Source organism: Trachinotus anak, unplaced genomic scaffold (assembly GCF_046630095.1).
Source record: "Trachinotus anak isolate AG129_WGS33_773 ecotype Australia unplaced genomic scaffold, CSIRO_AGI_Tana_v1 ptg000002l, whole genome shotgun sequence".
Lineage (NCBI taxonomy): Eukaryota > Metazoa > Chordata > Actinopteri > Carangiformes > Carangidae > Trachinotus > Trachinotus anak.
In genome coordinates this window covers 23,864,046-23,881,791 of record NW_027273853.1, presented here as the reverse complement: position 1 = coordinate 23,881,791, position 17,746 = coordinate 23,864,046, and the positions used below count along the sequence as shown (strand labels likewise).

The 17,746-nt window shown below is 38.6% G+C and overlaps 1 protein-coding gene across 1 annotated transcript in view; it reads left to right on the top strand.

The window, feature by feature from the left end:
* The window catches only part of LOC139605617 (solute carrier family 23 member 2), a 37,882-nt gene extending 22,247 nt beyond the window's left edge, over nt 1-15,635 (top strand). The window contains exons 7-12 of the mRNA XM_071457261.1: nt 1,632-1,788; nt 4,590-4,843; nt 8,038-8,202; nt 10,410-10,518; nt 14,993-15,088; nt 15,167-15,635. Coding sequence (XP_071313362.1) covers nt 1,632-1,788; nt 4,590-4,843; nt 8,038-8,202; nt 10,410-10,518; nt 14,993-15,088; nt 15,167-15,336 — 951 coding nt within the window. The 3' untranslated portion in view covers nt 15,337-15,635. The remainder of the gene's footprint in view (nt 1-1,631; nt 1,789-4,589; nt 4,844-8,037; nt 8,203-10,409; nt 10,519-14,992; nt 15,089-15,166) is intronic.
* The last annotated feature ends 2,111 nt before the right edge of the window (nt 15,636-17,746 follow it).

The following is a 17,746-nucleotide window of genomic DNA, read 5'->3' as shown; positions in this document are numbered from 1 at the left end:
TTATACATTATTTACACTGTGACCAGAGATCTGTATATTTTGCACTGAGCATACAAAATATACATCTTCAATGTGTAAGACTAACCCTTTTCTATTAATAAACAGGATATAATTCTTTCTCTTCACCAACAGCTAAAACAAATAAGGTCTGTCATTTTGGAGCTCCTTATGTAAGTCCGTGAATGTTGACTGATGGTGAGGAAAGAGAACATTCAAACGAAATGCTGACTCAATAAATAAAGGTTAAAAAGAATGACAAAAACATCCAACTGAAGGCAAAAGGCCTCATCATAGAACTAAAGACCTCTGACTCACTTTGGCTTCAGGGTTCAGTCTCTGGAATGCTTCATTTATGGCTGGTCTACACATTTTGACAGAATGACTCAAATGTTGTAACAACCAGCAAAACCTGACAAAAAAAAAAAACAGATAAAAGCTCAAAAATAGAACCTCAAAGCTCTCTTGATCTTGTAGTTAAGGTTAAGTTGTCACAGCTGTTCATCGCTATTTATTGTACCCCATCAAATTAAACCACACAACACATAAAATGCAGCGCTTTTTAACATGAAGGAATGAAGCCAAGAAAGCATAGAAGCCCACCTACTGTGAGAGGTTAACACCCAGTAGTACACACAGTCTCTTGCCAAGTCTTATATGTCATGAACTGGATGTACAATAGTTTGACACTAAAATCACAGTGGATGTATAGTTTGCCTTTACATGTGCCTCTTGCTTAATTTATCCTTACCTACAGGTGAGGGTGTCAAGATGAAATCAAAACAGAGACACAAAAACACAATTTACCCACATGTTCTGTTGCCCTCGAGCTACTGTTTGACTTTCCCCACAGAGGCCTGTGTATGATAAAAGCATTCTTGTGCACAGCTCAGTGCTTCCATTTAATCCCCCTACAAACACAATCCGAAGTGTACACTGATGCCAAAAGCATGTTCTATAAAGACACATGCAGGCTCAAGTTTAAAACAAGGTACAGTACTGAAATGCATTATTAAATTGGATTGCACTCATACTCCAGCATCAAATTCAGTATCATCTTCATTCTAATATTTAAACGTTGAAATAAAGGAGTTCCTTTTGCAGAAACGTATGCGCCACAAGATACTTACCCAACAGCTATCGTTGTAGTTAAGGATGAACCCATTTATTGGTTTTAAGATTGATAAAAATCTGATTACTGGCAGGTAATGTTGACTACGTGGGTTACATGAGGCTTGGTATGCAGCTGATTATAATATTTTACTCTGAAGCTTGAAGTTTTTTTTTCTTCAAAATATTTCTTCAAAAGAAACATGAATGCTGCTTTACCAGGCCTTGGAGTTGCTCAAAAGAACTAGAAGAGCACACATACACCAGACATCAGAGAAAAAATATTCAGATTTCTAGTAAATTATCTGGATCTGCCCCAGAATTTGGTTTCTTCCGTGGCTCATGCTCCATCCCTCAGACAAGTGAGGTGCAAATTGGTTCAGCACTTTTAGTGTAATCATGTGGACAATTAAACTGAAACGGGTGAAAACATAACCACCTTGGCAGAAGGAATTACAGTAGCATGTGTTTTGTATTGGCTGAACTTCACTTTATTGTACTCTGTATCTGATGACACATTCTAGGCTTTGTTTGGGATGTGTGGCGGCTGGCTGGTCTGCTTCTTACTGACCATCTTTGACGTCCTGCCTTCAAAGTCTGATGAGTACGGCTTCTCGGCCAGGACCGACATCAGCCTGGATGCTGTGACAAACTCTCCATGGTTCCATGTGCCTTATCCTGGTAAGTGCATAAATATCTTTAAACACAAACTTTAAATCCTGGATACCTAATTGGTCAAGCCTGGTCATATTTAAACAGTGCTGTATACAGGATGCTTCAATAAGTATAGGTGCATCAGTGATGCTGAAGGTCCTTAAATAGTTGTCCCACCAAAGAAGGTCAATTTTTGCTTTAATAAATGTGAAAGTGTCTTGTCTACCACCCATTCTTTAATTTCAGCATTGACAATCATCTGAACTAAATGCAAACAGAAGACATTTTGTTCAGCTGAGGGTTGCACAACTGCTCTTTAATGATCCGCCAAAATGTTACAAAAAATCTAGGTGTGAAAGAAAAGGATCAATCTTTGCTTTAATTTCTTAAATATTTCTTGGACAATTATATCTCATGATATCTTAGTGTCTGAAATGGCATTAAGGATGACACATCTATTCATTGACAGCTTTTCATAATTGCACAGTTCAACGGGTGACAAGTTGTGCAGGATTTGCACGTACTACTATAGGAAAATTCTAAAGCCTTTGGACTGATTTACAAAACCAAGCGTAATTATCATTTACGGTGCTTACGGTACGTTTTCCTCTTTTAACAGTGATATATCTCTGCACATCTTCTTTGTTCTGTCAAATACTGAATGCATATGTCTGTCAAAACATATCTATAGATTTGTGGAGTTCAGGAAACTCATTTGCAGGGTTGGTTTCATGTCAGTTTTCTTAGTCACTATTGTGAAGAGTGCAGAGTCAGTTTTATGAACTTTTGATTATTTGCACATGGCACCTGCTGTTCGAAGAGGGTGCATTCACTCTGACCCTGTAATCGACATTTGAAAAGAATGAACACAGCTTTTTATATGTTGATGTCTGTACGCAATGTTTTTGGCAGGACTTAATGTGCATAAATGGTTATGAATTAAGGATACTTAGAACAACAACAACAAAATGAAACATAAAACTGCGGGTTTCACTTTGTTATCCTTATAGGAACCCAAACCCTTTCCACATGTGACATTTTTCTTTTTTTATTTCCGCCAAGTTATTACTGCCGTTCTGGGATAAGCCAAAACTGATGCATGCCTATCACAGTTATCATAGTTACAAACAAATCTAATTATTACTCAGATTACACAAATTTTGCTCAATCCAGATCTGGTATTTTATGAGTTTTTTTTGAATATGAATATGGAGCCATGTATTTTTATTCATATAAGGCCTGATACATTTTGTGTGACTGCATGTTTCTGCATGCCTTTAAAAGGTGCTGGATTTAATCCTTAAAAAAACAAGATTATCTGCATCATTAACCAAAGACATTGACACATGTGCCTTAGAGGATACTGTTATTTTGAATGTTGTCTTGAACATTTGACACCTTTACCTGTGGGTGCCTCCTTTCAAGTCCATACTGATCCTTATATCTTAAATGTTAAATATACTTATGTTTACATTAGAATAACTATATGTTTCCACGATAGCAATTTACACAATATTCATAGTAAAATGCCTAGGGATAGATACAGCAGGGTTTTTACTAGTACCTTTCAAACTGCCATCTATAGGTTATATATGCTTGTATGTATGAGCACAAGGATCTTCGTGTACACAGGGGTGGAGCAAAGTTCAAGGGACAACAGTTTATTTGGGAGGTAAAGACCAGAAGACAATATAATGAAAGAATTGTTAGGGGATGGATATGAATGGAACCTGCTTTGGAAGCAAATTGCAAATAAATTCCTGGGTGCAAATTTAAGTATTTTTAAGTGGAAAAGTTTGCATATCAAAAAAAAGAAGGTGCAATAAAGGCTAATGAAAACTGATTTATCTGCTGCATCCTACGGCTGCAGTACAAGCTTTTGCTTCTTCTTTCACTTTAGATGAGAGAGAGAGAGAGAGGGAGAGCAAAATTAAGGTGTAAACAGAGAAGGGGTGTGCAAACTTTAATGCATAATAATAAGTATTTTTTACCATGAAAGGTCCATAATCCACAACACATGTCCAAGAGAACCAGCTGGAATCACTCAACATCAAGGACCTGATCCCTCACTGGCTTCCCACCCTTGTACAATGGGTTTTATTTAAGCTGGAGGCATCACCTAGGTTTAAACTTGAATTCATGCTACACTTGTACCAAACTTTTAGCATTTTGTTAAAAAAACAAACAAAAAACATTATTCTAATGCTAGACAGCTAATTAACACCCAAGGACTTGGAGTCCTCAGTTAGCCCAGCAGGTAATCATGTATAACTTTACTCCGTAGAGATGGAAACTTTCCTCTAAAATGAATATGTATCTCTTACAGACATGTTATCAAGAATTAAACTGATTTTTAATCAGACAGTCTTGTGCATAGTTGTTGGGTTAAAATAAAAATAGCACTAAACCAAGAGCACTGTGGAGGGCCAGTGGTAGATACAATAGGATGGGGGAGCCAGTTTACATTTATAATCCTGCTGGGACTGTTGGAATGAGTTCAATGTATTAAAATCATGCAAAATGTTAGGAAATAAGATCATAGCATGATATTTGGATCTGTCCAGATGTTTGTGTAACAGACTGAGCAAACTGAGTAAAGTCGGCATTGTGTCATGTAAACCTTTGGTCTGGCAGATGTTCTGTAACACTGCTTGTCTATAAATCCCTCACTCTTTCAGGAGTATAATACATCTTTGTACTTTAAGCCTCTCAGCCTCTCTGGTCATTGGAATAAACCTCTAAAATATTTTTGTCAGAAATCGATTAAATCTTTAAGATTAAAGTTGTTGTTGTATGAAAACTAATTTATGATCAATCTGTACCCATAGGTCAATGGGGTTTGCCCACAGTGAGTTTGTCTTCAGTGCTGGGTATGATGGCAGGCGTCTTGGCATCTACCATGGAATCAATTGGTGACTACTATGCTTGTGCTCGCTTGTCTGGTGCACCTCCACCACCAACTCACGCCATCAACCGAGGTATTGCTGTGGAGGGCATCGGCTGCATCCTGGCTGCACTGTGGGGAACTGGAAACGGCACCACCTCCTACAGCCAGAACATTGCTGCACTTGGCATTACCAAGGTACACATCATATTAGTCTCTTTAAAGTTTCATTAATTGATTTTTTTTTTGGCCATTGTCACTGTCCTGACATCACCTTATTCTTAATTTTATTAAACATTTATTGGCTAACATTTTAGAAAACAGTTGGCTATTTGTACATCATATATACAAGCAACATTAGCTTGTATTTGGAGATGTGTGAAGATTGTCACTCTCTTCACCAATTAGTTGCTAGCTGCTAGTTGAGAAGTCTGCCCTCCTCCAAGAACACCAAGAAGATCCTTCTGCAGCTGGCACAATCATGGGAGATGAGGGTGGATCTGGGAAGGAAACTGCACCTTCCCCAGGTTGTCCAAATATCCCTGTGGCCTGACGTAGCCATATGGTCCGAAAAGGCAACCAGGAGGAGTTAAACTTGCGAGCAGGTTAGGGGAAGAGCCTCTTGTTGCCTGTGAAACAGGCGGGAGGAGTTGTGCGCGAAGCCAGGACAAGATGGGAAGTGAATGGCTATCACTGTCGATGACCAACTGGAGGCAATGTGGTTCAGGGTCAAAACATCAAAGGAAAGTTGGATGCCACCTGACGGTATCTTGTCCTGGCCAAAGCTAAAGTCGTAGAAAAGTGACTGAAGGTGTTAGCATCTACATATATCTAATAGTAGTGTTACATTTATCCAAAACAATGACTTTAAACAGGCTAAAGGCTTCACAAATATGTTCACAAACCTTTTTATACAAAATTCGAACATTTGTTAAAATGTGTGGGGAAAAGGTTAATATTCAAATTGTAATGACCTATACAAATGCAACATTTCTAACCTATAAGTGCAACAGACCATTTGAAGTAGTTTGCCTTATGATTCAGCAGAGGGCACTATCACCAACATCATTCAAACGTTCATTTTTGAAGAAAGTGACAGCTCTAGTTCCTATGCGCAACACCTTTCACATTACTCACAGTCATTTGAGTCTTTGAAAAGATTAGCGCAGCTTTAGCATCACGTCATCTAGGATTCGAAAATCTCTTACTCTGTCGTCATCTGGTGGTGGTATTTAGAATGACTCATTTAGATGAATGAGCTGAAAGTTTCCTACAAACAAAAACTTATGACACTTGAATAATTGCAAGGATGCTGCAATTACATTTAATGAATTAACAAACCAACTACAGTATAAGCCTTATTGTTATCACAGCATTTTTTTTTTCTTTTGATTCTTTCAAGAGCAGAACTAGTTTACTCGGTCTGGACAGAGAGACACTTGACACATGTTCCTTCATGCCTCAGTTACATTGACGTCTAGCAGAGCACACTGATGATTAACTGCCCCTCGGCACTTCCTCCTTGGAAATAGCTCCACTGTTATCCTCAGTGTCAGGACATTACAATGAACACTCAAGAGGACTTTTGCTAGGGACTAGTGAGAGGCATGCTAGAGTCTCATCCCATCCATAATGCATTGTGATCTTCTATTACAAGTAATAATAATAATATGTTAAAGGTGTAGTAATTAGACCAATGCATTTGTGCCTTACTTTTTTGAGAACCACTGAATTATTATTAATTGTGGAAGTGAAGGAGGGCAGACTATAAGGGCTTGTGGAATGCACAAATAATGTTGATTTATGGGGCATTAATAAGGTTATGCCTCCTTGGGGACAGAGTGAATTTATATTGATGGCGTAAAATCTGCATATAATTCATCTACTGTGGGCATGAACCAGGACGTTCTAAGAAAAGAGTTTGTGTGTTTAATTGTATGCAGTTTGGTTTTTTGTTGTTTCATCACTCCCCTTCCTTCGGTGAACATTGATTTGTGTAAAATCATTGGGCTGCTATTTTGGCCATGACAAAAGAAAAAGAGATTCATGTCTCATTAGATCATCGTGGTTTAATAAAGGTCAAATACGAGTAGAAATAAAAGTATGGACATGAACACAACCACGAGTATGTCATGAATTAAATCATGTTTAAAGCTCAGTGTTCCAGTGGACAGAGACCCTTAGTCTTGCCGAATGGGGGAGATAGCGAGCAGGGCAAGCAAGGTCAGATATGATAGAACTCAACCTTTTGATGTGGTCATGTGATGCAATTAATTTATTTGATTAATTTATTGATTGCTTGCTGCAGTTGTTTGTGAGCCTCTCTGTCTCGCTGCTGACGAGACTGATAAAATAAGTGACGGTCATAAATAACTGCAGGAAGAGTCATTGTTGAAGATCCATTTTAGAATAAATTTGATTGATTTGTGAATGAATTATCTTCCTCCTCATACCTGTTTCACAATCTTTTTGCATAACATTAGACCTTGCTCTGAGAAATTCAGCAGCCTGCACACATTTGCTTTGTTCCTAGGATTCGGGAATAAAAACTGTTTTTGTGAACACAAAGGTATAGAGTATACTGGAGATATATACCTATGCAATTTGAACCAGCTGGTTTTGGGTGACCTTTATCCAAAACATTCTTCTTCACTGGCCTGCTATTAGCTGTGCTTTTTTCTGTAAAATGTCAGGATAATTATTATGTCAGCTAAAAGCACCACCACTTCACATGTCATATTTTTTTTTTTTTTTTTAAGATTTTTTTTGGGGCATTTTTGCCTTTATTTGACAGGACAGTAGAGGGTGACAGGAAAGGGGCAGAGAGGGGGAATGACATGCACGAAAGAGTCAGACCAGTCAGAAGTCAAACCGGCGACTTGGTTGCTAAGAGCATCGTATCACACGCTATGCGCCCTAACCTCTCAGCTATCGGGTCGCCCCACATGTCAGAATTAAATGTGTTCAAAAAGATCACCTTCACGTTCTGAAATTGAAATTGTCCAAAGAGGAGAAACAAAAAACTACACATGAATATTTCACTAGAATGGTATGTAAAAAATGTGTAGCTCTGAGCCAGGTCATTGTCTGTTTGCTACACACAAGCTCATCTAAAATAACAGCCTGTCTTTGAGCAACACTGCACCCAGATCCAACTACAGGCCTTATCCTAATGCTACCTGTTTTATGGACTCTGCTGGCATGACCTGAGCATTCTTTATCTGAGGCCGCTTTCTCTGTTGTCTCAGATTGATACTGTCCTTATTAATACTTCTGCATGCTTCTCAAAAGTTTATCCGCCCATGCACCATCCTGGTAAAAAATAATGTGGCATGATGATAATGATTGATAAACCCACCTTGTGTATGTTCCTGTACTCATTTTTATGCCAGGTTGGCAGCAGGCTGGTCCTCCAGACGACCGGCATTCTCATGATCATCCTGGGAATCTTTGGGAAGTTTGGAGCAGTTTTTATCACCATCCCAGACCCGGTCATTGGAGGCATGTTCCTAGTCATGTTTGGAATGATCGCAGCAGTGGGGATATCCAACCTTCAGGTAAAAACATTATTCATTATTCATTATTGTAACGTAATATTTTCTTTAGTATCATATTGTCATTGTATGGTATATTTTATTTGGTGGACATTAAATCTAAATACCTGATATATGGAGTATTGACACACTCCTTGCATGTAAAATCAAGACCCTGAGCATAAAAACATGGACCCTGCTAAAAGGTACAGAGTCTAGCTGGCTCCAGGGGTTCTGCTCTGACACTGACACTGTGACCTAAAATACAAGATAAAACAGAGATTCCTACATTGGTCAGTTAATAAATAGAATATTTAATTGACTAGTACCTTTCATACAAAAAAATGCAGCTCGAAGTGCTGAAAAAAATACCAGATAAACAAGACTGTCCTGTAAAAAATGAGCCAGTAGATCATTCGTGCAGCAGGTTATTATGACCTATAGTTATGTTTTCAACCTAAACAAGTAGTTTTTGTGCCTAAATGTAACCAAGCCCTGACCATTATTACAGTAAGCTGCGTGTTTATTATTTTAATGATGATAACCAGCATAAGGGCGATATTTCAGGAGATACTCCTATGGGTCATATCAGAAGGTTGAAAAAAAAAAAAGACCTATATGGTTGTGCAGGTTGGAGAACTGGTTGAGATAAACAGACTGATGGTTGCAAACAAACAAATGAAATTCCCTCAAAAAAGAGAAATAAATGCGTAGAGTAAGAAAACAACACAAAAAAATGATTATTTAAGTATCAAGATGACTGATCAGCTGTTTCTTAGAGGACATATTTACAGCCGCATGTCAGATTAAATACAATACCACTGCTCTCACTGCATGCACAGTAAAGGTACGTGATGCACCTGTAAATGCCTTCTCAGGGTTGTAAATCTACTTTTAGGAGTGTAGTTCAGAAACAGTCAAAGCATCACCAAACCAAGTCAGTCAGGGTCAACCGTAACCGTGTTTCCTGGCTTGAGATATTTCTACTGGACTCAAGCAGCATGCACAGTACCAGGGCAGGTCTTTAACAGTGTTGTTCATTAAAACCACCCACAGATACAACGTTTACATTATTGGCATTTGAATATTTTACCTTGGATACATCTTCCTAGTGAAAAAAAAACATCACCTATGTTCTGTACTTTTAGCAGAGAGGTAATAAGTGCAAGCGGTAGACAAATCAACAAGATTTATTTCTTCCTATATGAATGTCACACTATCACCCTTACATCCTTTTCCACAGCAGGCAGACTGGGGAGCTTATTCAAAGGAGAAATCTGACAGAAAAAGTTGACAGAGACATAAAATACAACGCTAAATCCCACACATTAAATTGCCTTTTTTATGAGTTGTTTTGGCTTCAGATTGTATCGGTCTAGCTGCTGCGGAAATGTTGAAACTGCTCTTTTAATGAGCAGTAAAACCTTAAGGGAAATGTACAGTGGTGGGAGCCCTCAGATTCCAAGCAGCAGGGGATTTGAGGGATGTAACTTGAAATACAAACATACTGGCAGCATTGTAAGCGCTGGCTCACAGTGTAGGGAGTCAAAGTGCCACCCAGAAGAGTGTGTGTTTTTTTCCTGTGAAGGGTTTCTTTCATCTGTGTGGATAAAAGGATCAAATGTGATACGATATATGTCCATATTCTAATGACTGTTTTGTTTGTCCATTGAGTGTTAGGTGTAAAAACCTCTTGGGAGTTACAGTATAATATAGTTACAGAATTAGTGTCATTGTATCTTGGTTGAGATGACAATGTTCTCAGATTTATGGAGAATATGGACAGGAAACCCCAGTATCACGTTTCAGTTTTCCATTAAAACCAATCCTCATAATACATTTAGAACTAAAGCTAACGGAGGCTAACTCCGAATGTCAGCTCTTTATTGATCAGTAACTATTTTGTGTGGTAATTCTTCTGGCTCTGCAGCTGAATCAACCTCTCAGAGCACATTCATAGACCTGGTTACCCCCATTCTGACCTTTGTTAACCTGTCATAACCAAAGAAATGCAAAACCTCCACCTCCATAATTCCGGTTGGGTTTTTTTTTTTTTTTTTTTTTTTTTTTTCCTGGGTTATTTCTAATCACATTTTAGTCAGGTTCCAAAATGGGTACGGCAGCTATCTGAGAGAGAACAACAATATAATGGCTTGCATCTGAGAGTCAATAAACCAATTCAAATAAATTTGTATCACATTATCTCTCTCTCTCTCTCTCTCTCTCTCTAGTATGTGGACCTGAACTCGTCCCGTAACCTCCTCATCCTTGGCTTCTCCACCTTCAGCGGTCTCGTCTTACCTTCCTGGTTTAACTCAAATCCTGGCGTCATCAATACTGGTGATTTTCACACAGGCACATAAAGTATACGTGTGCTCACTGCATCTGTCTGTTACACAAATCGTTAATACTATTTATTTAAAAACCCCACACACATAATGACCTTTCCCGCCAGCGCGCACACACACACACACACACACACACACACACACACGCACTCACTCTTGGGCCATGGCTACGACCTGAAAGTCACTTATGAAACACCTTGCTGTTTTAACAGTTTGACCCTGGTTTTGGTCTCTTACATAAACGTCACCAGACCCAGTCAGAAGACAAATGGATAAGGTCAACACACAATAATAAACAACATGTGTCAAGACACCAACAACTAATTTTTAAGATAAGCCCACACAAAGCACTCACGCAGGGTTAACTTGTCAGGATACAGCACTGGTTTATTTCAACATTCATCAGATAAGCTGCAATTTTATCACCTTTTCTCCTCAGATCAGAACATCCCACTTACTGCTCCTTCACAACCTCTTCATTGACACCCACATCAGGTGTGTGTGGTGCTTGAGAATCCTTCAACGCTATATGACTGATTTTATTTGGCAACCCAGAAACCCAGACTGGAACAGAGTTAATTAGATCAGTCATGATGCCCTAATAATATTTATGATTATTATGTGATAGGATAATATATACTTTATTGTCTCATGGGGAAAATTTGTGCTGCACACAGCTAACAGCCAACCCATTTGTTCACACACACACACACACTACGGACTTGTTTTACAGTTTTGTGATGCAGGGCTTTTATTTTGTCCTGACGATCCTTTCTGTTTGAAGACACTTCATGGGAAATTCATCTAAAGTCTTGCTGTGTTTTTTTCGTTGAATAAAAGAAGACAGAATCAGAAAACTATGCCATAAAAAAAGACAAAGCAACACATCCAGGTTGTTAAGCCTTGCTGGAGGAATGACATGGTCCCCAGACGGTAAGTGGGAGGCTGTGTGTTCCCACTGCTCCGCTCACAGATTACTCTTGAAAAGATGGCAGCGGTTCGCCCAGCCTAAGCTCCTGAGGTCGAGGTGTTCTCAAATCCCAGATGCCCAGATGGCAAACCCTCACTTCCCTTTGGTCTTTAGCCTAGATTTTAAAGCAGTAAGAGGAACCTTTTTAATTGTTTCACCTGAGACTTTTGTTGTCTCTGTGTGTGTGTGTGTGTGTGTGTGTGTGTGTGTGTGTGTTTCTGTGTATTTCTGTGTGTTTCTGCGTGTATGTCTGAATGTGTGTGTGTGTGTGTGTGTGTGTGTGTGTGTGTGTTCCTTTGTTTCACCCCAAAGAGGCAGTTCTAGGATAGAAATGTCAGTTGGTTTGTAGCTCAGTTGGTCAGGCAGTTGGTCATGTGGGTTCAGTTGGGTGTAAGGAGCAGTTTGGCCTGTAGGGGGTACTCGAGGGGCTTGATCTCGAAGTCACATGTGTTATCGCTGGGGGTATTAGACAGAGGGTGACATATGTTCACAGTGTAACTGTGTGGGTGTTGTCAGTGCTTCTGAGAGTGTAACTGTAACTGGTGTTTTTCAACAGCATCACATAAGCATATCATATAAGCAGTGCTTACTCATTTTTAGCCACAGTTTTATTTTGAATGTTTAGTTTTTTTTTCTTTTTACTTGGATATTTTTCTGATAACAGGTGTTACTGACTGACTATTATGAATTCTTAAGTCTGTTTTGCAAATCAGTTTAAATGTTCATGAAAAAGCATCCTGTTTTTTGACTTTGACTTTGGATGCAGCACTACCGGCTGAATAGCTATCATGTGGTAAACCAATCCGCTGAGTCACATAAGTTGTAAAAAGTTCCAATAATTGTTTGTAAATTACTTGTGGCAGCTCTTGAAAAGGGGTTCAAGTGTGAAAAATAATGTTGCTCAGCTGACGGAGGGCAAAATTCACACATTACCACCCAGGTTTAATCCAGGTTTAATCTGGGTTGGCTGTGTGTTTCCCGTGAACACAAATGGCAGTGGTTGCGGTTAAAAAGGCGGTGGATTATGTCTTTGTCACTTCATTACTGTCACTTCTAGTTGGGCGGGTAGGAGGGAGAAAGCCAGCAGGACACTGGGAAAAGTAAAGTGGGGAGAAAAAAAAATCAGAAAAAAGAAAAAAAAGAAAAGGAAATATCTTTTCACAAGACTGGAAATTACCAATTTACATTTAAATTACTTAAAGATAATACACACATGTGCTCATTATGCATACAAGCATACACGCAACCAGCAGAACCTAATTACACTAATCCAGCCACGAAACATTAATCCAACAGATTAAATTAGACCATGTGGAGCTTTTACAAACACAAGTCTGATCAATCAGAGATCTTAGAAACAATCAGAGATCAATGCCAGCCTATCAGCTGAAGGCTCCCGGCTTTTGATGACACATTGATCGGCCACCCAGCATCTTCGTGGCCACCTCCTATGAAGTGCCATCAAAAGAGCAATCCTCAAGATTAAACAGCTCGTCTCTGCAGACATAAGACCTTGATCCCATGAGTCATGTGATGCAAGTGTCTCCCAGGAAAGTGCTAATCCAGAGTTCAACACTGGGCATGAGGGCTTGTCTGGTTTTCTCAGGTCTAGGCTGCTTACCTCCCAATCCTCTTGGCTAGCCCCCATGTCACTGACTGTAATCTGCCCAGCTCAGATAAAGCACTCTTGCCCACGAGTCTCTCTCCAGCATCAACACTCATCTGATAGCTGCAAACAAGAAGAAGTCTGTCAGTGCTCTGTAAACAAACTGCTGCTCATCCAGACGTCTTTAGATGTACAGGCTGCGACTTAAAATGAACTCAGCGGGTGCCATGAACTTTTGACTGCTGCCTCTTTGGGTAGAAAATGTGTGTATGTCTCTGTGTGTGTGTGTAGTTTTTTTTTTTTTCTATATCTGTTGGGTCAAAAAAAACACAAAAAAAAAACAAAAAAAAAACAAACAACTTGTGGGGTCTGCCAGCTTTTTGGGGACCAAATTACTGGACCCCATAAGTTTAAATAGCTGTTTGAGGGTTAAGAGTTGGTTTTAGGGTTCAGGGTTAGGGTAAGAGTAAGAGTTAGGCATTCATTTTTGATTGGGGTAGAAAATGCATTATGTCAATGATCCCCAAAGATCCACATTAATGTAGTAAGACAAGGATGTGTGTGTGTGTGTGTGTGTGTGTGTGTGTGTGTGTTGGGTTGAGTTACTTGAACAAGAGTGTATTCAGAGTGAAACTACGTCAGCACTGTTTGCAGTTCTTGATTCAATTCGATACAATTTCATTAGGAAGTTTATTACCTAAGGGGCATTATGAAAACGAGAAATCAGACATGCAGGCATCCACATGTTCAATGGCGCCCTGTATTCACCCATGTGCTGGTGGTAACACATGCCACATGAAAGGCTAACTCTGACTCAGGAAATTGGAGTGCCATGGTGGTCTACTGATTACTGTCGCTGCTCCTCAGCCGCCAAACAAACCTCTGAAAGTCCAAGCATGTGGACTTCTCTGTGAAATCCTGTGCTTTTTGCTCTCTGTTATCACAACTGCTTAACACTACCAGGCCTCTGACATGACCTCAATGGGGAGTCAGTTCAAACTGCCAGGAAAGTTTGCTCTTTTCATTTTGAAGTGTGTTGTAAATATAGATGTTAAGCTAAAGTAGGGCAGATCACAAGGAGAAAGGTAACAATGTCTGTCAGAAAGATAGCAAAATAGGATATTTAAGGATATGTAAGGCTTTAAGTTAAAGGATTGTCTTCAAAAAACTGTCACTTAACTGTTGTAGTATATACTTAGACCCCGGGTTTTGACAAGGAAGAAGGATTCATGGAATTTTTTTCAGTTCAATTATAACAGTGCAACACTAAAGTGATGAATTACTCTTTTAAGCATACTGTAGTTGCCATGTGCATTTTCTTTTGTTTTGTGGGGGGTTAGCACTAATCCAGGAGGCAGATTATACAAAAACATGGTATATAAAATCAAGATTATCTAGAGATAGCTCCAGAGGTAAGTGAGAAAATATGTTTTTCTGTGAATTGGATGAACTGATGACTATCTAAAAACTATAATCTTTGCTTCACGAAATCACCATCATTGAAATATTGTATTGCATGCATTTTAAGGACACAATTTTGTTTTGGGATATGAGGAAGGAGTTAAAACTTAAGTGTATGGCTCAGAGGGTTCAACACACAGAGATATAATTTGTCTGGCCAAGAAATCCAAGCAGGTATGCAATACATCCAACAGACAGATTTGAGCCAGACTGTGTGCAGATTGGCTGTTATCCTGTCCTACAGGATTTACTGTCAGGCCCCAGTTGCTGTTGGTTTTGGTTTGAGGGAGCTTGTATTTCTTTCAGTTTCAGTAAGCTGAACTAAAACCCAGACCTCCATCTTCTATGTGTTACATTGTTATTCCTCAAGGTAATGGAGGGAAACAAATGACATTAATTTGTGTTTGTTCTCTTTTTCTATGTTTGAAGGAATTCAAGAGCTTGACCAAGTCATTGTAGTGCTCTTCACCACACACATGTTCATTGGGGGATTCTTTGGATTCATCCTAGATAACACCATACCAGGTAAAAAAATGTGGGTTAATACATGTGAATTATCACACAAGCCCTAACATCACTAACACCTAACCCTGTCTTTTCCAGGTACTGACAAGGAACGAGGCATTAAGAGCTGGCAGGACAAGGTGCAAGAGGAAAGCAAAAACATGTGTGATGAATCATGCTATGATATCCCTTTCAGCAAGAGGTTTTTGAAACGGTTCAGATGTTTCCAGTACCTGCCCTTCCTCCCTTCTTACAAGACCAGCCAGTAAGGGATGTCCAAGTAATAAAGTGTTAATTTACAGAGTAGCACTGACACTGCTTAATTAACTCTATAAACCCAAACATTACTTACTGAGCATTGAGAATAACTGAAATTGGGAAACTGCATTAAAAATGGTCCTCTGTGCTCACTTAAACATTGTTGGCACAAAACTGTTGATATTGCTTTTGGTGATTTTAGAACCTCACTGTGTGGGGATAGCTTTAACAACTGAGCAACTGTGACACTCTGCTCCAGTTTCCTACCACAGTTCAAAAACATACACACTTGCTGACAGGCAAAAAAAAATCCTTTGTTTAAAACCTTTAAAACAGAAAAAACTGGTTACTGCTGGCATTTATAGGTTAGTGATCTTCATTCAGCCAGGGTACAAACATCTGTGGCTTTAACCTTCCAGTTTCCATTAGGACTAGACTGCCACTGAAAACAAGGGTACCTGTGTCTCTCTTAACTAAATATGTACATCTGAGGGAAGAATCCAAAGTGAACGAGGTTCTGTTACATGAACATAATATAATCTAAAGCCAATTAATTCTTTTTCCTGTAATTCTTGTACAGTTAGACACTGACTTAAGGTTTTGATTGAATTAAAGAACAAAGTTGAGTTGCTATGTCTCCTTACAGATGGAATTCAACTAAATAAACCCCTCCACATCATTCCTAGGTTAGTAAAACATTCGTAGTGCCTGAACAAGCAAAGAGCATACACTGAGGAAGAAACATCAGTCATCATGAAAAGCTTTCTAAGATATGAATTAATTAGACACACCTTTAAATTGTAAAAGAGAGTGAATCTAAAACATTTTGTCAGTTTGTCAAGGAATATACATCTGTGAATCTCCGTGAGTGAGTGACTGAGTGACTGAGTGAGTGAGTGACACCACTGGCCGGCCAGCTGAATGTTGGACTTTTCCCATTGGCCATTGCTCTTTCAAAATGGTTAGGTATGAACACAGTCTATTACCCCATTAGTGGGTGTTTACACTGGATCCACAACTGTTTACCGTATGGCCATAGCCTATAGCAACAACAATAAAATCAGAAATGGATTTTCACTTCTCATCTTATTTTATTTTTATGTTGACAGCATGTTATGCTATAGCATTTAGAGATTATTTTACTATGAAATATTAAAGTTTTTGATTTGGCACACCTGGCCAAGTGGTGCTATCCATGGTACTGCAGGGTGATTTAATTCTGAAATGTTAAACTACCGTTTAACCTTTTATTTTGTTGTATCTCCTGTGTGTCCACATGATGAAAGGAGAAGGCACATAGTCGGACTGGCAAAGAGATTCTGCCCTGACTTAACTGTATTTTTTACAAATCGCACCCTGCACACACCCACACACAGTCCAACCATGTAGTAGGTTTATAGTCTTGTTAAACATCTTTTTGGTGTGCATAGCTTTTTCACAATCATAGCATCAACAAATGACTTAAAAGCTGGTGCCAAGACTGAGTTAATACTTGTTCATGTGTCATGAAGCTGCTGTTCAGGTATTACGAATGTGATACAACTAATACATTTTCAGTAGGATCATTACTACCTCATCAAGAACATTAGCTTACTGAAGCAGATACATAATGGAAGGCTTTTTTATTAAAACATGCATTTTGTCTTTTGTCACTGTATAGAAGTGAATTTTAAATTTTTAAATTATGCTTTTACCTTGGATATGTATTTGGATATATGTAATTTTACTAATTTTTGTACTATAATTTTGAATCATTTCTAAACTGTGACAATAAAGGGTTGTTAATAAAGACTTAATGACTTAATAAAAAGTGATTATTTTTCTCATTCATTTCAACTTGAGATATTAGAGTTGTATTGTTTGTTCATTTTGGTATTCAATTACTCATCTATCTGCATCCCCTTGTCTGTGTTCACATGATTATGTTTGTCTGTGCATTTTATCTTTCATTTGAGAGTGAAAACCAGCAGCAAGTCACGAAAACAGTGAAATCAGTTAGAGAATAAGAGGTGGTCCATTTAATTAAGCCATAAAATTCAAAAGCAAGTGTTTTAATCTTAATATGAACATTTTAAAGTGAAGAAATCTATTCCTGTGTCACTAGAAAGCACATGTGAAACACTTGGTACTGTGCTTTGAACTAAATGCTAACATCAGCATGCTAACATGCAATGGCACTGCTAATATGGGAACATCCAATATATAAAAATAAAATCTGCAATTACTGACTTTTTATTTTATTATTTTTTTTATTTTTGGTACTTTGGGGCAGCAGAAACAAGTTGTGAACACATCATTGACATATCAATCTTTCAAGTTGATGTAACAAACTTGCTAGCAAACAGTTGCTTGTTCACACTCCCAGCATTATCATTCATTTGGAGTTTTTTCTGGCCATGTGGCCTAAGTCCAACATACACG